Raw genomic sequence first — 20,775 nt, 5'->3', positions numbered from 1 at the left:
TTAGAGTTAAATTTAGCCAAGAAAAGAGCAATAAAAAGTTACCCATAATCTAATTTAAATGACAGTGGATGATTTATTTGTAACCAAGTTTAATAATTTATTTGAACTATTCAATTTATAAACATGACTTCCAGTTAACAAAATATTTTTTGTATAAAATGGGTTAAGAATATTTTAGAATATATCCTATAAGTCTTCTGTTATCCTCTTAATATTTACCTGATTTCAATCATAATTCTTGGGACCTACAGTATGATAGGTACACAAATGCATTGGCAAAACCCATATAAAGCTTATACTTAATTATCCGTTTAGCACAAGAAATTTGTACTGATCCTCAAGAAAACTTATATGTAGAAACTTACATGTAAAACTTATATTAAAAATGCTTATTCCTGTAGGTGTTTTGAATTGAAAAATTTAAAAGACTGTTTTCTTACTGGTGGTTTTATTTTACCTAATATATAAAAATAGTTGTGAGATATTCGTTAAGTGTGGAAGATTCCTGTATCTTGAAGGATCAGTGTCCAATTTCAGATTGTTTTGCAGTTCTGCCTGGCAGAATGGTGTTTGAGCTTCTTTTCCTTTTTTAGCTTGTAACATAATCCATGCAATGCATTAATGTTTGCATCCCTTTTACTATGTTTCCTTAATATAGTATTTAAAATAGCACAGAAACCTAATTGTTATGAGATGCAGTTTAAGCCTTATTTTAATTTTCCCTTTTTTATTATAAAAGATTCTACCACTAAAATCTGATTGTACTGCATGAAATATTTATAAATTTGCATCATCAGTAATCAGATATACTATATATATATAAATATATATGGTTACATATATATTTATACATATACACATTTCGTTTGTGGTATGATGTTTACTTTTATGGCTGGTTTAAGTTTTTTGTATTTTAAAAATATATACTTATAATTCATGAAGGAAGTGATCGTTTATCTTTGTTGATTTAATTATTTGTACATTATTTTATCAGAAAATTTACCATTTATAATATATCAAAGTTGTATTCTCTTGAAATTAAATTGATTAAATAATGAAGTTTATCTTGGTTTGGTTTGAAACCAATCCCAAGGCATGAAAGGAAAAAACTTCTATTTCATTTCATGCTTTGATATTAGATTACCTTTATTTAATATTTCACCTTAATTCCTTAAATACATATTTTTAAAAAGGTCTTGTGATTAAAGGATTAATATTTTGATTTTTTCTTATTTCTCAAGTTTTATATAATCTTTTATCAGGATAAGCCTTTTTATTAATATGTAAATACAATTAAAATGCCCTTCAGTAAACTGGTCATAGTAATATCCTAGCTGGTTATATAAATAAAATCATTAGAAACTTGATTTAAGGTTTTGGTTAAGTAACACATTTACATGGTTAACTTCTTTTAAATATAAAAAGATAAACAACAAAAACTCTTCCCTTGTCACTGAGCCACCATTCCACATGCAATAAATGTTATTAGTTTCTAGTATATTCTGTTAAGTCCTTTGCCCATTTTTTAATTAGGTTGTTTGTCTTTGTTTTTGAGTTGTAAGAGTTCTTACAATTCTGAATATTAAGCTCTTATTTTATATATGATTTGCAAATATTTCCTTCCATTTGGTAAGTTGTCTTTTCACATTTTTGATAATGTCCTTTGATGGACATTTGAATGTTTTTCGTTTGTTGCTTGTGTTTTTGGTGTCAAATCTAAGAATCTCTTGCCAAGTTTGGGGCCAAGAAGATTTATCCCCTATGCTTCTTTCTAATAGTTTTATAGCTTTAGCCCTTTATTTAGGTCATTGATCCATTTTGTATTTGTATATGGAATGAGGCACGGGTCTATTTTTATTCCTTTCATGTGATTGTGCAATTGTCCCAGCACTAGTTGTTGAAATGTTTCCCCCTTGAATAGTTGTGGCACCTTTGTCAAAAATTAGTTGTCTACAGATGTTTGGATTTATTTCTAGACTGTCAGTCCTGTTCTGTTGGTCTTTATGTTTATCCCTACACCTGTACCAACCACACTATTTTTATTATTGTAGCTTTGTACTAAGTTTTGAAATTGGAAAGTATGAATTCACTGAGTTTTTTTTTTCTTTTTCAATATTTACCTTTTCAAGGCCCCTTGCAGTTCCTTAGGAATTTAATATTCTACTTTCATTCTGCAGTTAAACATCATTGGAATTTTGAAAGGAATTGCCTTGAATTTTATAGATCACTTTAGGGAGTACTGCCATTCTTTTTTGTTTGTTTGTTTAAGTTCTTATTAATTTATTTGAGAGAGAGAGAGAGTGAGAGAGGAGGGGAGGGACAGAGGGAGAAGCAGACTGCCCGCTGAGCAGGGAGCCTGATGCGAGGCTCACTCCCCGGACTCTGGGATCATGACCTGACTGGGGATGAAGGCAGACACTTAACCAACTGAGCCACCCAGGCACCCAAGGAGTATTGCCATTCATATGGCAGTAATTCTTCTAATTCATGAACATGGGATTCTTTTCATTTATTTATGTCTTTAAATTTTTCCAGCAGTGTTTTGTAGTTTTCATTGTGTAAGTCCTTCACTTCCTTTATTTTGGTTTTTTTTAAGGTTTATTTACTTATTTTAGAGAGAAAGAGGGTGCATGTGTGGGTGTGAGAGGGGCAAAGGGGGAGAATTTTTCATGTAGTCTCCTTGCTAAGCACAAAGCCTAACACTGGGCTCCTTCCCTTGACCCATGAAATCACAGCCTGAGCCCAAAGAGTCTGATGTTTAACCTACTGAGTCACCTAGGCACTCCTTTTGTTACTTTTTTTTTTCTTCACTTCCTTGTTTTAATTATTCTGAAGTATTTTTATTGTTTTGGATGGTATTATAAATGGAATTTCCCCTTAATTTCCATTCAGATTGTTCATTGCTGGTTTATAGAAACAGAACTGATATTTGTGTGGTAATCTCTTACCTTGCAACTTTGTTGAATTAGTTTATTAGTTCTAGTAGTTCTTTTGTGGATTCTAATGTGATTTTCTTTATCTGGAGTGACATTATCTATAAATCTCCCTTTCCTATTTTGGATAGCTTTTATTACTTTCCCTTGCTTAATTTCTCTGGCTAGGACTTACAGTACAATGTTGAATAGCAGTGTTTTGAGAGAACAGATATTTTTTATCTTTTTCCTGATTTTGTGGGGAAACCTTTCAGTTTTTCACCATTGAGTATGATACTGGGTATGGGTTTTTCATAAATGCCTTTTATCATATTAAGGAAGTTTTCTTCTATTCATAGTTTGCAGTGTTTTTATCATGAATGGATGTTGAATTCTGTCAGATGCTTTTTCTGCATCAATTGAGATGATAGTTATTTTCCCTTTGTTCTATTGATGTAGTATAATATGTTATTGATTTTTCATATATTGAACCAGCCTTGCATTCCTGGGATAAATCCCTCTAGGTCTCAGTGTATAATCCTTCTCATGTATTGTTAGATTGGGTGTTAGTATTTTTTTGCACATTTTTGCATCTAAAAATTTCTGATATATTTGTTCTATAGTTTTAACACTAACTGAGAATTGCCTGGCCTAACATGTGGTCTATTCTTGAGAATGTTTCATGTGCACTTGAAAAATAAATCTTTTGCTGTTGTCAGGGTGTTTTATATATGTCTATTAGATTTAATTATTTTATAGTGTTCAGGTCCTCTGCTTCCTTACTGATCTGTTTATTTGCTCATCCATTATTGAAACTAGGGAATTGAAGTCTCCAAATACTATAGCACTGCATTGTATTTTTTCAGAAATATTTTGTGCATGTAAGCAAACTCAAATACAGGATCTTTCTTTCATCACTTACACAAATGGTACTACACTTCTATGTACTATTCTTTACTTTGCTTTTTTTCCATTTAACATTATATTTTTGTATCACTCTATGTCAGTATATAAAGAACTTCCTTGTTCTTAAGCCTGCATAATACCTAGTCTTTTTATAGTCTTTTAAACATGTCTTAAATTAGTGTTTTTCAGACTCTATTGGCCACACTTAGTAAAAGACATTTTATGTGATGTGCCAGTATATAATACATATATATAATTAAAATGAAAGTTTGACAAACCAGTATTGCCTTTACTGATTATGAAAAGTTAAAAAAGAAGACAGTCAATATCAAACATAATTTTATAAATATTTTTAAACAATAATGCCTAAATAAACAATAAAAAAGAAAAGAATGCTCTTCACAATAAATGAAACAAGATGGGATGGAGAGGGAGACAAACCATAAGAGACTTATTCTCACAAAACAAACTGAGGGTTGGGATGGGGGGGGTGGTAGAGAGAGGGTGGTGGGGATATGGACACTGGGGAAAGTATGTGCTATGGTGAGAGCTGTGAAGTGTGTAAACCTGGTGATTCACAGACCTGTACCCCTGGGGCTAATAATACATTATGTGTTAATTTAAAATTTTAAAAATTTAATTAAAAAAAAAGAATGCTCTTCATGATCCACTTAATTGATTTTTGACCCATTGTTTTAAAGGGAGTGACATAAAATTTAATTAAAGCTATCTAATAAATTAAACTTTTTATTTTTTATAAAAGTGGAAAGCACAGTGAATATAAATGTTAGTGTTATTTGTTTTGTTTTTTAAAAGAAGAGTAACAAACTCATTAAATCTATAGGTCACAATTATTACATTTTTAAAATTTAATGTACCGTAATGTTTCAAATCTAAGATGCCATTAATTATAACAATTATGCCCCTTTAAGAAAGAAGTCCCATGAAATTATAACATTTTCCATTATAATGTATACCCTAATTTCAGAGATAATTAAAAGAGAAAAAAATTTCCTCCTATCTATTGTTAAGTAATGGTAATCTTTTTTAAAAAGTGTTTCAAAAGACCTATTTGCCTGTTGATTTGGGGAGGAAAAAAAAAATCATGAACAAATTTTCTATTTGTGGCTTATGTAGTACTTCATCTTAATGGGTGCATTGAAGAACTTGAATCTTTCAAACCAAATTACAGAATAAATGTATGTATATAGGCTAAAGAAGTTGATTTTTCAGTCTCTGCTTTAAATGCATTTGAAGGGAAAATTCTGTAATTTAAAAATAAGATTTCATAACAGATTACTTCTAAAAAGCATTTTTAAATAATACATCTAAATTTAATTTTTATTTTCATTCTATGCCAAGGAAAGCTGACTCGGAAAAGCAAAGGAGAAGTCTGGGCCTGGAATGGGGATGAGCAAGTGGAAATGGGGAATGAGTCCAAGCTTTCTTTTTGAGATGTTGAAATTGTTCCAAAATTAGATTGGTGGTAGTTGCACGACTCTGCATATACTAAAAACCATTGAATGTACACTTGAATTTTTATGATATATAAAATATGTCTCATTAAGCTAGAAAAAAAGGGGCAACGGAGAGAACCAATTCCCTAAAAAAAATTCTCTATTTATTTTTGAGAGAGTGGGAGCACCACATGAGCAGGGGAAGAAAGAGAGGGAGATAATCTCAGCAGACTGCACCCTGAGCACAGAGCTTGTGGAGGGGCATCCTGTGACCTCGAGACCACGACCCAGCTGAAACCAAGAATCTGACCCTTACATGACTCAGCCACCCTGGTGCCCCTTACTAAAAGTTTTAAATGTAGTATTGTCTCTAAAGTTCTGCCTGTCTTCTCTGAGAAACCGAACTTCACTCATTCATGTTTGCTCCATGATGCATTTTTTAACTTAGGAGTGATAATAGCCCAGGTAATTATAACTATATGAGACTGGTAGGAAAAGGTTTGACTTCTACCCTTCTAAGTTCTTTAGCTAGTCTAATAATGAAATTAACGTAGGACAGATTCGTAGGAGAAAAATACATTCAATTACGTATGTATATAGGGGCCCCATAGCAATATAAGACCCGAGGACAAGCTGGCCAATTAGGCTTACTTGCAGTCTTGGGCTGATGGTGTAAGAACGGGGAGGAGAGGGATTCACAGGACAGTAAGAAGAGCAGATGTTTGGTAGTTGGGTGTTTGTCTTTCGTATAGATAAGTCATTCAGATAAAATACCTATTTCTTGGAAGTAGCTCTCTTTTGGGGCCAGGCCCCCTATCTAAATTCTTTTTGGTAGTTTAAAGAAGAGGTGAAAGTTTTTCTTGGGTCTGGTGCATCTTGATTGCCTTCAGCTCAAAATAGTTTACATGCCAAAATGGGATATTTTGGGAAGACTTGTTCTGAACCCCTTCAAGAGTTATACAAAAGAATAGTAGATAAGTAAAGTAAAATAGGTAGTATGGTGAAGTAGATAGGATTTGTTCATCTCCTTTACCTGTTTAATGTGTGTTTTTATGTGTATGTTAATGTTGGAAGTAAATCACATGCTCTTTAGCAGTATCACTTTTTTTTTTTTTTTTTTTTTTTTTAAAGATTTATTTTGGAGAGGTGTGGGGAGGAGTAGACTCACTGCTGAATGTGCAGGGAGCCCAGTGCGGGCTTGATTTCATGACCTGAGCTGAAGGCAGATGCTTAACCAATTGAGCCCAGGTGCCCCAGCAGTATCAGGGGTTTAAAAAGTCATTCACGTATTTTAATTAGGCTTCCTGAAGGTTGAACCTTAGGAGTAATTCTAAGATAGATAATAATAAGCCTTAGATAATAATTTTGAGAATAGATACTTTAGGGACCCTTGAAGTATAGAACTTTTTCAGAGGTGAGTAATCTTTTTATTTCTTATGTGAATCTTTGTAATGTCCTTCCTTTCTCTTCCTTCTCTCCTTCCTTCCTTTCTTTATTTCTTTATTTCCTTATTTCTTTATTTCTTTTAATTTTTTTAAGTAAGCTCTGTGCCCATCATGGGGCTTGAAATCAGAACCCAGAGATCAGGAGTCTCATGCTCTACCAACTGAGCCAGCCAGGCACCCCTCTTTCTTTTTTAAATGTATTACTGACAAGTTTCAACTGAAAATCTAAATCGGAGGGTGTACCCTTATTATAACTTGAATTTAAATTGTAATTTGGTATTGCTTAACATGTAGGCAAAAGACAAAATGGAAAATTTAAGGTAACAGCTAACTAAAATTTTTAAATGAAGCTTTACTTATAGGAAATAATTTAATGGAAAAATGAGGGCAAGCAGTGAACTCTTTTACTGGACTAATAGGTTAACCTTTCTAGAACGGTAAAATTTTTCTTGTTGACCTGAAGCACTCAAACATTTCCTCCTTGGCATCTCATCTAAATGGAATGCTTCCATTTCTGTTTTAGAGTTCTTACAGATCTTGAAGCCCTTGTCTAATCAACATTTCCAGGCCTTTGTTTAAAGTTAAAATTTGCCTTCATTTCCCCCACCCAACATCTAATCCCTCAGGTTGTTTTAGATCCTTTTTAGGTGCTTGCTCTCCCCGCCTCCCACTCTTTGTTGTCTGAACACACCAATCTTCGTAAGACTAAGATAAAGTTAAGTAAAAATACTCATAAAATCAAATGTACAATTCTCTAAAGACGTTTCCTACCTCTAAAGTTATCTTTGTTAAGATAACTTTGTTATCTTTGTTATCATTAGAAGTCATTTTGTTTTAGTTGTAAAACCGAACTATTTAATGCCCTACAAAATCCCTTTGGCAACCTAAGATTGGAGAGGTGGGCGATCCTTCATGTAGAGAGAAGTAGCTTTGTTATTAAAACTGTGAAAGTCATTTACTTGAGTAAAATGTAAATAACTAAGCCTTTTAGATTAATGAATTCTAAAGGCCTTATAAATATCTTTTTCAAAATGACAATAAAGTAATGGAATATGTACTACAGTAGGAGTACTGTATTGATTTCCTCCCTAGTAATTAGTAGGACATCTGTTTTAGATTTCCTCCCTAGTAATTAGTAGGAGATCTGTTTTATATTAAGTGTGTACTTCAGTACACACTTATTGAGTACTACCAGTTGCTAAAGCATGTTTTAAATAAAATATTTAAGATTTCTGTTGCCTTGAGGTATGGACTCAGTAACTTTTTGTGTGTGGTTGGGGGGGGCCACTACCTTTTGAATATAATGTTACCAAAGCAATAGTATTTTCTTACCATGGTTATTACTATTTTTTTTAAATCAACGTGCAGTATTAAATCTGATTTGCTTAAGGATCTTTTCATGTGAAAAATTCCTTTTTTTTTTTTTTTAAGATTATTTATATATTTGAGAGCAAGAGAGTGAAAGAGAGCACAAGCAGGGCTAGAGAAGAAGGAGAAGCAGGATTCCCACTGAACAGGGAGCCCTGCACTGGGGGCCCCAGCATCATGACCTGATGTTTAACCAACGGAGCCACCTGTGCATCCCATGTGAAACATTCTTGAGATTTAGATAAGATGTCTGACATTGCTCTCCTATTCTCAATACATTTTTTGTATATAATCATTTCAAGTCATTTTTAAACCACTACTACCCTGGGGGAAAAAAAAGCTACCACCTTGCCTCCTGAAGGAAATTTTAGCTACCACATTTTAAATGTTTCATTCAAGAATTATAAGGAAAGTTTTTAAAACACTAGACCTCTTTGTTGGAGACATGATACCAAAGAGAGAATATTGGTTCATATCTATATATTTATGAATAGTGTAAAAATGGTGAATACAGACTTAATAGATTGTGATGTGGATATATTAATACTTCAGAGGCTTGAAAGAGATGAAATCACAGTAAATAAATGTGAATATACAACAGCAGATACATATGTACAGAATTCTTTATTTCAAGGGTGGTACAAATAGAACTTTTGAATAAATGAGTGAATTTGTACAAATAGAACTTGTGAATAACTTAGCAATTAAAATCCTTGATGATCTGTGAGAAACAGACTACTCTTTCCACTTTTTTCTGCCATCACTTACTGGGCCTCTTCTCAGCTCTGTATTTCTTTAAGAGGAAGAGACTGACCTACTTTATACACTGAGTTACAGCTGTTTGAGCCATTAATGTGTCAAGATGTGCTCAGTTCTCCTGGGCGTGGAATATCCAAAAATGATTGGCAATGACTTCCCATATGTTGTTAACTTTGCCAGCAAGAAATAAAAGCAAATGGCAATATAACTTATTACTGTGATTCAGAAAAGTGAAAAGTATTTTCCTTCAAAGTCCTAAATTCATAAGCATACAAGAAGGTAAATTCATAAAGGTTCAAGAAGTGACAGGTTTTCCTCCCATGTGTCAGTTCGAATTGGTTGGGAATAGCTGCTGTGTTGAGAAGTGCTTTGGTAAGTGCTAAGGCTTTGTGAGCCCAACTTTGATCTCACAGGGAAAAATTACTAATTCTGCATGAGCAATAAAGAAGGAAATTGCAGATTGTATATGAAATATTTCCCATTTCTGTCCTGATCTTAATTCTTCTTATGTTTTACTTAGAGAAACTAAAAATCAGAGAAGTTTGTGATTTTTCGTTAGGTTTTCAGTTTTGGCACATCTATGGCCATATTTCAGTTAAAAGATTCTTTATATTAATGTAGAATATAACCTTCCTCTTTGATTAAGGATCTGAAAATGAAAGGCACAAAGAATAAATAGTAACAATTATTTTGCTATGCTTGTTTTCAGATAAAAAAGCTAAATAATTGTACTTTATGTTTTCAACAGTGTATATGTATGCATTTGCAATTATAGCAAATATCTACATTACAAAACTTAAAAGAGAAATACAGTAAGAGGAGAATGGAAGAGTGTGTATGTAGAGACAGTGGAAACAGGAAGAAGGTTGAGGAGAAGCAAGAAAACTCAGGAAAGAAGGATCTGACATGAGGGGAAAATATAAATAAAATATTTAGAGTCTTTCTTGATTTTCATGCATTAATATTTTTTCTCCTTTTGTTAGTGCCTTCTAGAATAACTGCTTTTTCATCTTTAAGGTTCTTTTCTCAATGGGATATGCTGATGCAATGTCTCAGTTCTCTCATGAGTATCGTTGGCTCTTAGTAGTCCAAATGGAATCCTCTAAGGATTAGGATAGTCCTTGTTATTAATAATCTCCTACTCTAGTATTTTACTTAATAATATAAGATCTTAACTTTTTTTTTTACTTTACTTTTTACTTACATTACTTAACAATATAAGATCTATACTTTGTCTTCCATTCCCAGTACAAATTTTTTTTCCCTTATTACTTTTTATTAGTTTTGCTTTTCATTTGCTCACTAATGTAAAAACTACAGAGGGCCCAGATACAAAGATGACAGAATAAATGTTTTAAATTTGTTCTTACTTCTCAGCTCATACCAGATCAGCTCATATCAGATTTATTCTTAGCTCTTATGTATGTCTTTGTACCTTCAATTAAAGATTTGTACCAGGTAATTATAATTTTGAAATAATACATAAAGACTTGAGAAATAATGGGAAGGGGCTTGTGGTCATTCCTCTAAGTTGTAGTTTCAACTCTGCTAAAAATTTTATCATCCTTTTCTAAGGGAGCATCTTCAGAATGGGAAAATACTTCTACAGTCTAGCCTTTTCTACGGGATATTGTTCCTTATTACATAGTGATCAGTTCCTTTTATATATATATATTTTTAAGATTCTTTTTATTTATTTGAGAGAGAGCACAAGTAGAGTGGAGGGGTAGAGGGAGAGGAAGAAGTCAACTCCCCGCCATGCAGAGAGCCTTATGCTAGGCTCCATTCCAGGATCCTGGGATCATGACCTGAGCCAAAGGCAGACACTTAACCCACTGCGTTACCTAGGTGCCCCCATCAGTTTCTGTTTTAAATCTACTAGCACTTTTTGGTGGGTAGGAAGATAGATGGGAAAAAGAAATGGTGGGAGTAATCATTCTGTTCTTATTACATCACACTGATTTCCTTAGATTAACTATAGAATATTATTTTTACAACTTAGAAAAAGTTTTCCTCCAAAAATATTTGACACTTTTGGACCTTTATTCTCATTAGATTTGAAAATCTTTTCCAAAATGAAAAACATTAATATCTTTTGAATATATTTTAGAATTTTGTCTTAGTTTATTTAAAATGTGGAACAACTTTGATTTACATATTTCTTCTGGAGAGAGAAGTGAACTTTTGTTATTACTTTCCTACAAAATACTGAATTTACCTCTGCATGTTGAATGTGCAACAAATAAGATATTACTAAAATTTCCATTTGAACATAAAATATTTCTCCTAATACTTCTACAGCAATGCTGAGAGCGTTTGGCATCCGTGAAAATGGTTTTCTTTTTAATTAGCCATGTGGTTATGTGGGAAGGGTACAAAATTTTTAATTATAGGTAGTCTTAATTAAGACATAATATTGTATTTATGGAAGTGGGATGAGTTGTCTTCATTTTCTGTTAGCTTTTTAAATTTTAAAATATAGTTAACTTCTGCAAGTTTTTTTTAAAACACTTTCAAAATTAAAATTACTGTATCAGCTTAAAGTAAGATAGAATGTTACTTAGTGCAAAAGCTAGTAGACCATTAGAAAGGACTGGATGAGGAAGTAAGGTTCGTAGAATCTTTAGTAACTTGATTACGTTGTGATTCTTTACTTTCTTTACAACCAACACATAAATACATGTTTCAGTGTTTTCTCTTGAATTACTTATTTTACAAAATTAGAATTTGCTCTTTTGTATGTTGAGGTTTATTTCATTTTAAATGTCCATTTAAAAATACTCTGGGGTTTGGAAAAATGAATATTTTGCAATGCATTTTTACTTTGCATTTTTCCACCTTCATATTTCTTCAGGAGTTGATCCCCCTCATATTGTGCACGGCATGCCTGCATCCTGAGCCTAAAGAAAGAGACCAGCTTCTCCACATACTTTTCAATTTGATCAAGAGGCCAGATGATGAGCAAAGGTATGTAGGACTACTTCTTTGGGAAACACATATAGTGTTGATTCATTAATTTTACTCATTTGGCATCATGATTGCATTTTAATCTAAGTGCCTTCTTTCTGTCCCAGTATTTATTTTAATAAGCAGAGGAAACATTGGCCCCATTCACAGAGTTCTGCAGTGCTTCCTTTTTTTTTTTTTTTTTTTTTTTTTTAGTGTTTCCATTCTTACTATTCCAGTTACTCATGTTGAATTTGTACACTTTTATATTAGCTACCTTTAGACTTCTGATTCAGATATCTCTTTGCCTTTGTCCTTCACTTTTGATTTTAAAGAATTGCTTAATATTCCCCCTTTTCCCACAGATGAACTAGATATGTCATGACTTCTCAACAGAAGTTAAATATTTAACATATGAATTTCTGCATCACTGGGCTATTTTTAAACCAGTTAACTGTGTGGCTACAGGAATACAGTATTTTGTTTTGCTAGTTGTGACTCAAATCTCAACTATTGATACCTGAGTGAAGAAATGAGTTCTATCTGAGAGTAGTGAAGGGACACACATCAGGGTGACTTTCCAGACGAATTGATAATAGGTTTTGGTCAAGCAACAGTGATGTTTACCACAGAGAGTAAAACCTTTAAATAAAAGTGAAACTTTTAAGTGAAGCTATGCAAATGTGAACATGAACAAAACATCCTTGTGGGTCAGTAGGTTAAATAAGCAATGGATGGGTGAAATTGGGCAGTTGAAATGTTTTTCTGTTACAATTTTCTATTTTAATGAATACTTTTGCAAAACAGTACCTAATGATTAGGTAACTTTATATATTCAGTACTCATTTCACTGAATGTCAACATTTTTACCTCATCTGAAAATGTTGGAAAATCTTAAGAGTGAACCGTAGAACAAGTAAAGCTCAAAATTTTAAATACAAATGATCTCTCAACTCTGAGAATAAAAACAGTCATACAGACTTTAAAACCTTATGAGTATATATCTCTTTCCCCTTCTTACCAAAATATACCTGGGCGAGCAGAGAAACACGTCCTTTCAGGATCCAGTCAAGATGAATCTGCACCAGCACCTCACAACACCTCTGGTCGAATAGAAAGAAAGCAAATTAAATCCCCATTCATTGCAAACTGAAAATTTTGCAGAACAATTTGATGGTGCTGTTTAGGAAAATTAATATTCTATTTTCGCATTGAAAACTACTATTCCCAGACTACTAACTCTAGGAAACAAACTGAGGGTTGCTGGTTGGCCAGAGTGGAGGGATGGTGTTTAACTGGGTGATGGGCATTAAGGGCATGTGATTTAATGAGCACTGGGTTTAATACGCAACTGATGAATAACTAAAGTACATCTGAAACTAATGATAATGCTATATGTTAATTAATTGAATTTAAGTAAAGTCAGGTAAAAATACTATTCCCTGTCTTCATGACTTAATTAATAACTAAATACCATTGATTACATTATTTTTAAATTTACAAGGCAAAAGCCTCGAGATCTCTAGCCTGTTTTCATAGACTCACATGTGAAGCTAATAGCTGCCACCTGGTGGCCAAAAGTACCCGTTAGCCTTACTTCATTCAGGTATGGACTTTTTATTCTCTTTAGATTTGAAGATCTATTCCAACATGAAAAACATTAATATCTTTTGAATATGTTTTAGAATTTTGTCTTCGATTATTTAAAATGTGAAACAGCTTTGGTTTGCATGTTTCTTTGAAAGAGAGAAATAAACTTTTGTTATTACTTTCCTACAAAATAATGAATTTACCTGATATGACAGGAATTCTGCACTCATGTTCACATTTAAATTTTTCACCTTTCAGATACATAAGTACTTATTAAAATATACCTATCAGTTGACTCACTGTGTATATAATTAACAAAGTGTAATATATTTACCATATAATTAATTGTTACTTTTCCTTACTTAATAAACCTCAGGCTTCTTCGATTATATCCTAAGAAAAACTTAATATTATGCTTAGTATTGGTGCTTTTTGCCTATTCTTTGCTAACAACTGTAACTGACGCCATATTTCTACCTGCATCAAATAGTAGTTAAATGGTCCCTGTCCTGTGATTTTTCTACAAGTGGGAACGTTAATTTTTTTTTAAAGATTTATTTGTTTATTTTAGAGAGAAGGAGAATGTGTGTGAGTGGGGGGCAGAGGAGGGAGAGGGAGAGAGAATCTCAAGCAGGCTCCCTCCTGAGTATGGAGCTCCACACGGGTGGAGATCATGACCTGAGCGGAAGTCAACAGTTGGATGCTTAACTGAGCCACCCAGGTGCCCCAAATGAACATTAATTTTTACCATAACAGAAGCCTGTTTCCAGTGCCGTTAATAATCTGTTAATAGGCCATCGGACCTCTTCTGTTTTCAACCTGATTTTCAAAATTGTCATACTTTTTAAAATTAACTCTTGTTGGCTAAGAAGTTTGCCTTGAGGGGCCTAGCATTTTTTCAACAAGTATATACATCTTTAGTATGTAGACGGTGGCTCATGATTAAAGTTATTTCACATGAAGTTTTCATACAAGTGTATACTTCGTGCAAATGTTGAAATGCCTACATTTTACCTAAATTCATTTATTACACAAGTCCAGCATTTGTGGAACCAATGTATATGCTTTTTCACGATTTTAAGATACTAATGGGGGAAAAACAATGTTCAGATATTGGGCAATTTCCACTGGGGGACAGGCAGCTAAAATTCTGTCTGTATATCTTAGAATTTCTTTTCCCATTTTTTTTTTTAAGATTTTTATTTATTTGATACAGAGAGAGAGAGATCACAAGTAGGCAGAGAGGCAGGCAGAAAGAGAGAGAAGGGAGGAAGCAGGCTCCCTGCAGAGCAGAGAGCCTTATGTGGGGCTCGATCCCAGAACCCTGGGATCATGACCTGAGCCGAAGGCAGAGGCTTTAACCCACTGAGCCACCCAGGCGCCCTTTCTTTTTTTTTTTTTATTTATTCATTTGACAGAGAGAGAGAGATCATAAGTAGACAGAGAGGCAGGCAGAGAGAAAGGGGGAAGCAGGCTCCCTGCTGAGCAGAGAGCCCAGTGCAGGGCTGAGATTATTATCGAGCTGAATGAAGGTAGAGGCTTAATCCACTGAGCCACCCAGGCGCCCCGCCTATTTTCTTTTATTCACTTTGTTTGCCTCTCCAAAGTAGAAGAAAATAGAAAAGCAAAGGGAATGTTGAGAAATAGGCATAGAAGATAATAATATACATATAAAGGGGAATCGGATAGATAAAAATACCAGATAAAAATGAGAATAAGGGGCAGTGTACAATGAAGATACACCGGCTCAGTATTTTCCTCATTGTTGTCCAGGTACTCTTATTCTTCTAACCTGAAAGAAAATTTAAGGTCACTTTGCAGTTAAAGTTAAGTTGACTTATTTTGAGAAGTAGCAGTGGGCAGTGCTTGGGCTTAAAATGCTGTTTCTGTAATTAATATGAATTAAACATTCTAATTTGTTTTTCTTAGAAGCTGCCTACTTTAAAACATGTATTGAAAACATACTTTTTCCCCCATGAGGTTTTACTGTTCTGAACTAGATAAAAGAGGAAAAGTTTATAATTCAGCATTTTAAAGTCATTTAAAATGAGCTTCATTCTGAAGAGTGAAAAATCATATTTAAAGCTTTATACTTTCTTAAGTTTCAAATCTGTCAATTCAAGTGAAGTTACTATATTATTTATATACTGATTCTGTAACAAATTATCCCAAAAGAAAGTGGTTTGAAATAACATTTATTTTTATATTGCAGTTTATGTGAGTCACTTAATCTGGGTCCTCTGCTTGGGTCTCTAAATAAGGCTGTACTCAAGTGTTGGGTGAGGCTGTCGTCCTGTCAAGGCTCAAGGATTTGCTTCTGAGCTTACTCAAATAGTTGAATCACAGACAGGATTCAGTTTCTCTTGTGTTTGTGAAGAGGCCCTCAGTTTCTTAGCGGCTTTCAGCCAGAGTTTCCTTAAGTTCCTTGCTGCAGGGCCTCACATACTTCATCAAAGCATGCCAGCTGAGAAGGCAGTAGAGAGGCTCCCAAAGATGGACATCACAGACTTCTATAACCCAATCTCAGAAGTGACATCCCATCACTTTGGCCATTATTCTGTTCATTGAAAGCAAATCATTAAGTCCAGTCTATACTCAAGGATATGGAATGACCTAAGAGCATGAATATCAGGAGGTAGACAACATTGAGAGCCACGTCAGAAGCTGCCTACCCCATTTATCTTGTGTATAAAATTCCAATTTAAGAAATACCGTTTTTAGATTATAATTATAGAAACATTGGGGAAATAATGACTGGCTGTTTTAGTGTCTAGAAGCTGAAATTCAGTAGAAGCTAAAGCTTTAGACATAGTATCCCAGAATGCATGTATGGGAAGTTAATTTAGGAGGTATGAGATTAAGCGTCATACCAACAGAGAATTCTTTCAGCGTCTCACAAATGGTGCTGTCACTAAAAATGTTGTATATTATATGAATTACAGAGCTGGCTCTTTTTAACCCTTGGCAAGTTGTGCCTTCTCATGCAATACAAGTTGTTTATTAATTTCTGTTCTTTTTCAGGCAGATGATCCTGACGGGTTGTGTGGCGTTTGCACGTCATGTTGGACCGACACGCGTAGAGGCTGAACTTTTACCACAGTGTTGGGAACAGGTAAATAACTGTATTGGGTTTTCCCTTCACTATTATATTCTAACCTGTTATAAGTGCTCTTATTTTCTCTTTTAAATGCCAGTAGGAAATAATGTGGAATCTAAATTATGCTCCTATATCTGTAGGCCAGCACAGTAATTTCATAGCACTTAAGAATGCTCTGGGATGCTTTGCTTTCTTCAGTCTTCCAGCAAATAGTTAAGAGACACTGGTTATATTGCCATGTAGTGCTGCAGTCGTTACATACAGTAATGAACAAAATACATACAGTGCTGAACAAAAGACAAAGATCTTTTAGTGGGGAGATAAGAGTAAAGAAATAAGTGGTATGTCATAAATTACGAACAAAAATAAAGCAGAATAAGGATTAGAGAATGATGGAGAATGCCCTTTTAGAAAGGGTGGTTAGAGCAGGAATCTGAGAAAGGAATGATTAGGTAAGGATCTGAATGAAGTGAGTTAGTATAAATATAAAAGCTCTGAGGTGAGTTCAAGGGAGAGCGAGGCCAATGCGTGTTTTCGTGTGTGTGGAGGGGGCGGGAGAAATAACATACATATTATACATTTGTATATATTGCAAATATATACAGAGTATAAAGTATAAACCGTTGATGTGGGAGGTTTTTGTATTTATAATCCAGCTCACCCATTTACTCACAATACTTTTGGTTTTATATTGAATTTTAATATTCCAGTCCTGTGGAGAACTCACAGGCATTGACTTTCTAGACTTGGTGTTTAGGTCATTGAGTGGCTTACTTATCCATCTTTTAAAAAAGTTGGATTTCTTTCCTAAAAAGACAGATTTCATGGCCTTATTTATAAATAGCATAGTCATTTATTCTTATTACTGGTCTCTGGAATATCACTAAAGCATATGGCCCTTTGGAATTCTATTCCTAGTTTCTTTGAGTATTCATTTTTTTTCTTTAAAATGTAGTTGAGTTTTATCTAGATAAACTATCTAAACTAAACATTATATAAGGTCCTCTTGTCTCTGACAGTCTCCTCATGTCACCTGGATTATAGTGCATACTGATTTAGGGTGTGAAGCTCTAATTATTGAAAGTCAAACTTGGGAACAGCATATACAATTTTAAATTTACAATTCTGTACAGTTATTCATAGGTACATACAATTACTAATCGTTTTTTCCATTTCTTTTTTTTGTTGTTAAGCACTATTGAGATAGATATCATATACCAATTTAAAGTGTACAATTTAGTGCTTTTTAGTATATCCACAGAGTTGTACAACCATCACCACAATCAGTTTTTGTTTTTTTTTTTTAAGATTTTACTTGTTATTTTAGAGAGAGAGCTTGACAGAAAGAGAGCATAAGCAAGGGAGGACAGAGGGAGATACAGGCTCCTGCTGATGCGGAGCTTGATCCCAGGACCCCAGGATCGTGACCTGAGCTGAAGGCAGCTGCTTAACCAACTGTACTGCATAGGCGCTCCCACCACAATCAATTTTAGAACAGTTTTATCACCCCAAAAAGAAACTCCAAATACCTTTTAACTTAGTTCTCTTAGTTCAAGTTTGTTTTGGCTATTCCAGGTCCCTTGAATTTCCATGTGAATTTTAGTATGAACTTACCAATTTCTGCAAATGAGGCATCTGGAATTTTCATAAGGATTGCATTTTATCTATAGATCAGTGTGGAGAGTATCTCACCATCCTAACAATAATGGGCCATCTAACCCATGAATTTAGGATGTCTTTCCATCTATTTAGTTGTTTTCAATTTTCTTTCAAAAATGTTTTGTTGCTTTCAGAATATAACTTTTGTACTTTTTTTGTTTAATTTATTCCTAAATATTTTATTCTTTTTGATACTATTGTAAATAGAATTTTCTTAATTTTATTTTCTATTTGTTACAGTATAGAGAGATACAGTTAATTTTTGTATGTACATTTAATTTTAAGACTCATTGAGCTCGACTAAAGAAAAGCAAAATGAAAGTTTACATATAACATGCTTTGACATTCAAACCATTCTGCTTTGAAGTTACTATTTCTGGAAAATATATTTTACAGATATTAGTTATAAACATCTTTACCACCATCTCTTCTATTACTTGAATAAACATGGATATCGGGGCTCTGTCTAGCCAACTACCTCCTGTTTGTTGCCCAGTAGATTGCTATGTAATTTCTTTTCTTAATTTTAGGCATCCAATACATTAATGAATTATGTCACCTTTTCATATGGGAATATGAGAACAGATATACTTCTTTTCCAGTCAAGGAAAGATTTATATTCTATGAAGAAGACATATGGGAACAAAACCCAGTATGTGTCATTTTTTTTGTTATTTTTTGTTATGGTTCAGTGTAGCCATCACAGCAGCAGAACCCTATCATCTTGCATATACAAACAGGAATGGATTGAAGTCTGCTTACGTTAAAAACAAAATCATATCACTAGTCAAGGGCTCTGGTTAAATCATTGATTAACTTACTTCCTAATCCCTTAGTTAAAAAAGAGAATTGATGAGTCACTCCTGGCACATATTATAAGCCATATTTATAATATTCAGAAGCTGAGTTTTTCAAATTTAAAAATAAACTAATGTTGCTAGGGATGGAGAAAGGTGCTTCTGACATCTTAAGGAAAGCCTAGTTGTAGGTAAGCCCTCTACCTCTAGACACCGTGCCATGTTTTCATCTTTGCTTTATCCTTTTTCTTTAACAGATAACCCCTGTGACCTCATTTTTAAGGCTCTCTCTGATTCCCTTATTCCTGATCCAGTTATAGGCACACAGGGATTCCCAGAAGTGGAAAAAAAAAAAAGGTGCTTTATTGCATTCTTAACAGGATTTATTGTGAGAAGTAATTCCCTGTTGGAGGAAAGGAGATTATGTTGTTCATGCTTGATTTGTGTATTTTTTACTCTAGATTAACCACAAATACCCAGAAAGACGACTGCTCGTGGCAGAATCCTGTGGAGCATTGGCACCTTACCTTCCTGTAAGAATTGTAATTTTTTCTTAAAAACTTTTTTTTCCTTTTAATAATAGAGAAACCTTTTTTCAAGTGACTTATACATTTTAATTCAAATTCTCCCAGGGCATGCTATCCTAATAAAGGAAGAAGATGAGCCAAAAAGATAAGGCTCATGTTGATATAATGTGGCTTTGCAGACGGGTATATTAACCGTTTTGCATGAGTCTTAAATAAATTATCAGCAGTTCAAAGTTTGTGGTTCGAGGACCCTGGGAGGTTCTTTGAGATACTTTCAAAGGGGTCCATGAGTTGAAAACTACTTTCATAACATTAAAATAGTTTTCATCTTTTTCTCTGTGTTTTCATTTACGTGATCAGTGCAAAAGCTGTAATGGACAACAGTGCCAGTGCATTAGGACTGATCAAGGCAGTGACCACCTCCCCCAATATACTGATAATGATGCATCACTGCCATGCACTCAGAAGAAGCCAGTTTCACTTAAAAATAACATTGATGAATCAAAAAATTATTAATTCTACTAAATTTTGACCCTTGAGTATGTGTCTTTCTAATATTTTGTGTGACAGAATAGAAAATACTAATATCAATACCTTTTGCTGTATCCTGAGGTATAACGGCAATTTCAGGAAGAGCATTTCAAATAGGCTTGAGTTGTGATTTGAACTAGTTGCCTTTTTTTATGAGATGCTGATTTTACTTGACCAACCACTGACACACAAGCTCTTGTATTTAGCAGACTTTTTTATGGAAATGAGTGAAATGAGCCTATCACTTTATGGGGAAAAAAAGTAGATGGTATTTATTGCCAATAATAAAATTGCAACTTTGAAGTAAGAACAAGAATTTTGGAAAACTTATTATCTGCCACCATGGGCTTCACAGCTTCTAAGTATATAAATATATTTCTGAGATCACTGGTGATATTAACAAATGTGATTTTTTGAGATTATAATAAAATGTGTCAATATTGAAGAGCATCGGAACGAGTGTGTGGTACAGTGTTTCCCAGGTGACCGGTGCATACTGCTCAAAATCACACATGGGTAAAAAGAGGGGCAAACTCCAAGATAATTTGGATTTTTTTTTTTTTTTTTTAAGATTTCATTTATTTATTTGACAGCAGGGGACAAGCGGGGGTGCACAAGCAGAGGAAGAGGGAGAAGCAGATTCCCTGCTGAGCAGGGAGCCCAGTGTGGAACTGGAGCCCAGTGTGGGGTTCAATCCTAGGACCCTGAGATCAAGACCTGAGCCAAAGGCAGACACTTAACAGACTGAGCCACCCAGGTGCCCTGACTAGTGGAATTTAAT

General features: G+C 33.9%; 1 protein-coding gene across 8 annotated transcripts in view; it reads left to right on the top strand.

Annotated features, from left to right (window-relative positions):
• RELCH (RAB11 binding and LisH domain, coiled-coil and HEAT repeat containing) overlaps positions 1–20,775 on the top strand; it is a 105,804-nt gene that overhangs the window by 36,721 nt on the left and 48,308 nt on the right. For all 8 annotated transcript variants that reach the window (XR_009346104.1, XM_059140566.1, XM_059140567.1 and 5 more), the window contains 3 exons: positions 11,702–11,814; positions 16,405–16,495; positions 19,398–19,469. Coding sequence is in view for 7 of the 8 variants with exons in the window: in XM_059140566.1 (XP_058996549.1) it covers positions 11,702–11,814; positions 16,405–16,495; positions 19,398–19,469 (276 nt within the window). In the remaining variant the exon portion in view is untranslated. The remainder of the gene's footprint in view (positions 1–11,701; positions 11,815–16,404; positions 16,496–19,397; positions 19,470–20,775) is intronic.

Source organism: Mustela lutreola, chromosome 11, assembly GCF_030435805.1.
Source record: "Mustela lutreola isolate mMusLut2 chromosome 11, mMusLut2.pri, whole genome shotgun sequence".
Classification (NCBI taxonomy): Eukaryota; Metazoa; Chordata; class Mammalia; order Carnivora; family Mustelidae; genus Mustela; species Mustela lutreola.
This window is presented reverse-complemented; position numbering and strand designations above follow the sequence as displayed.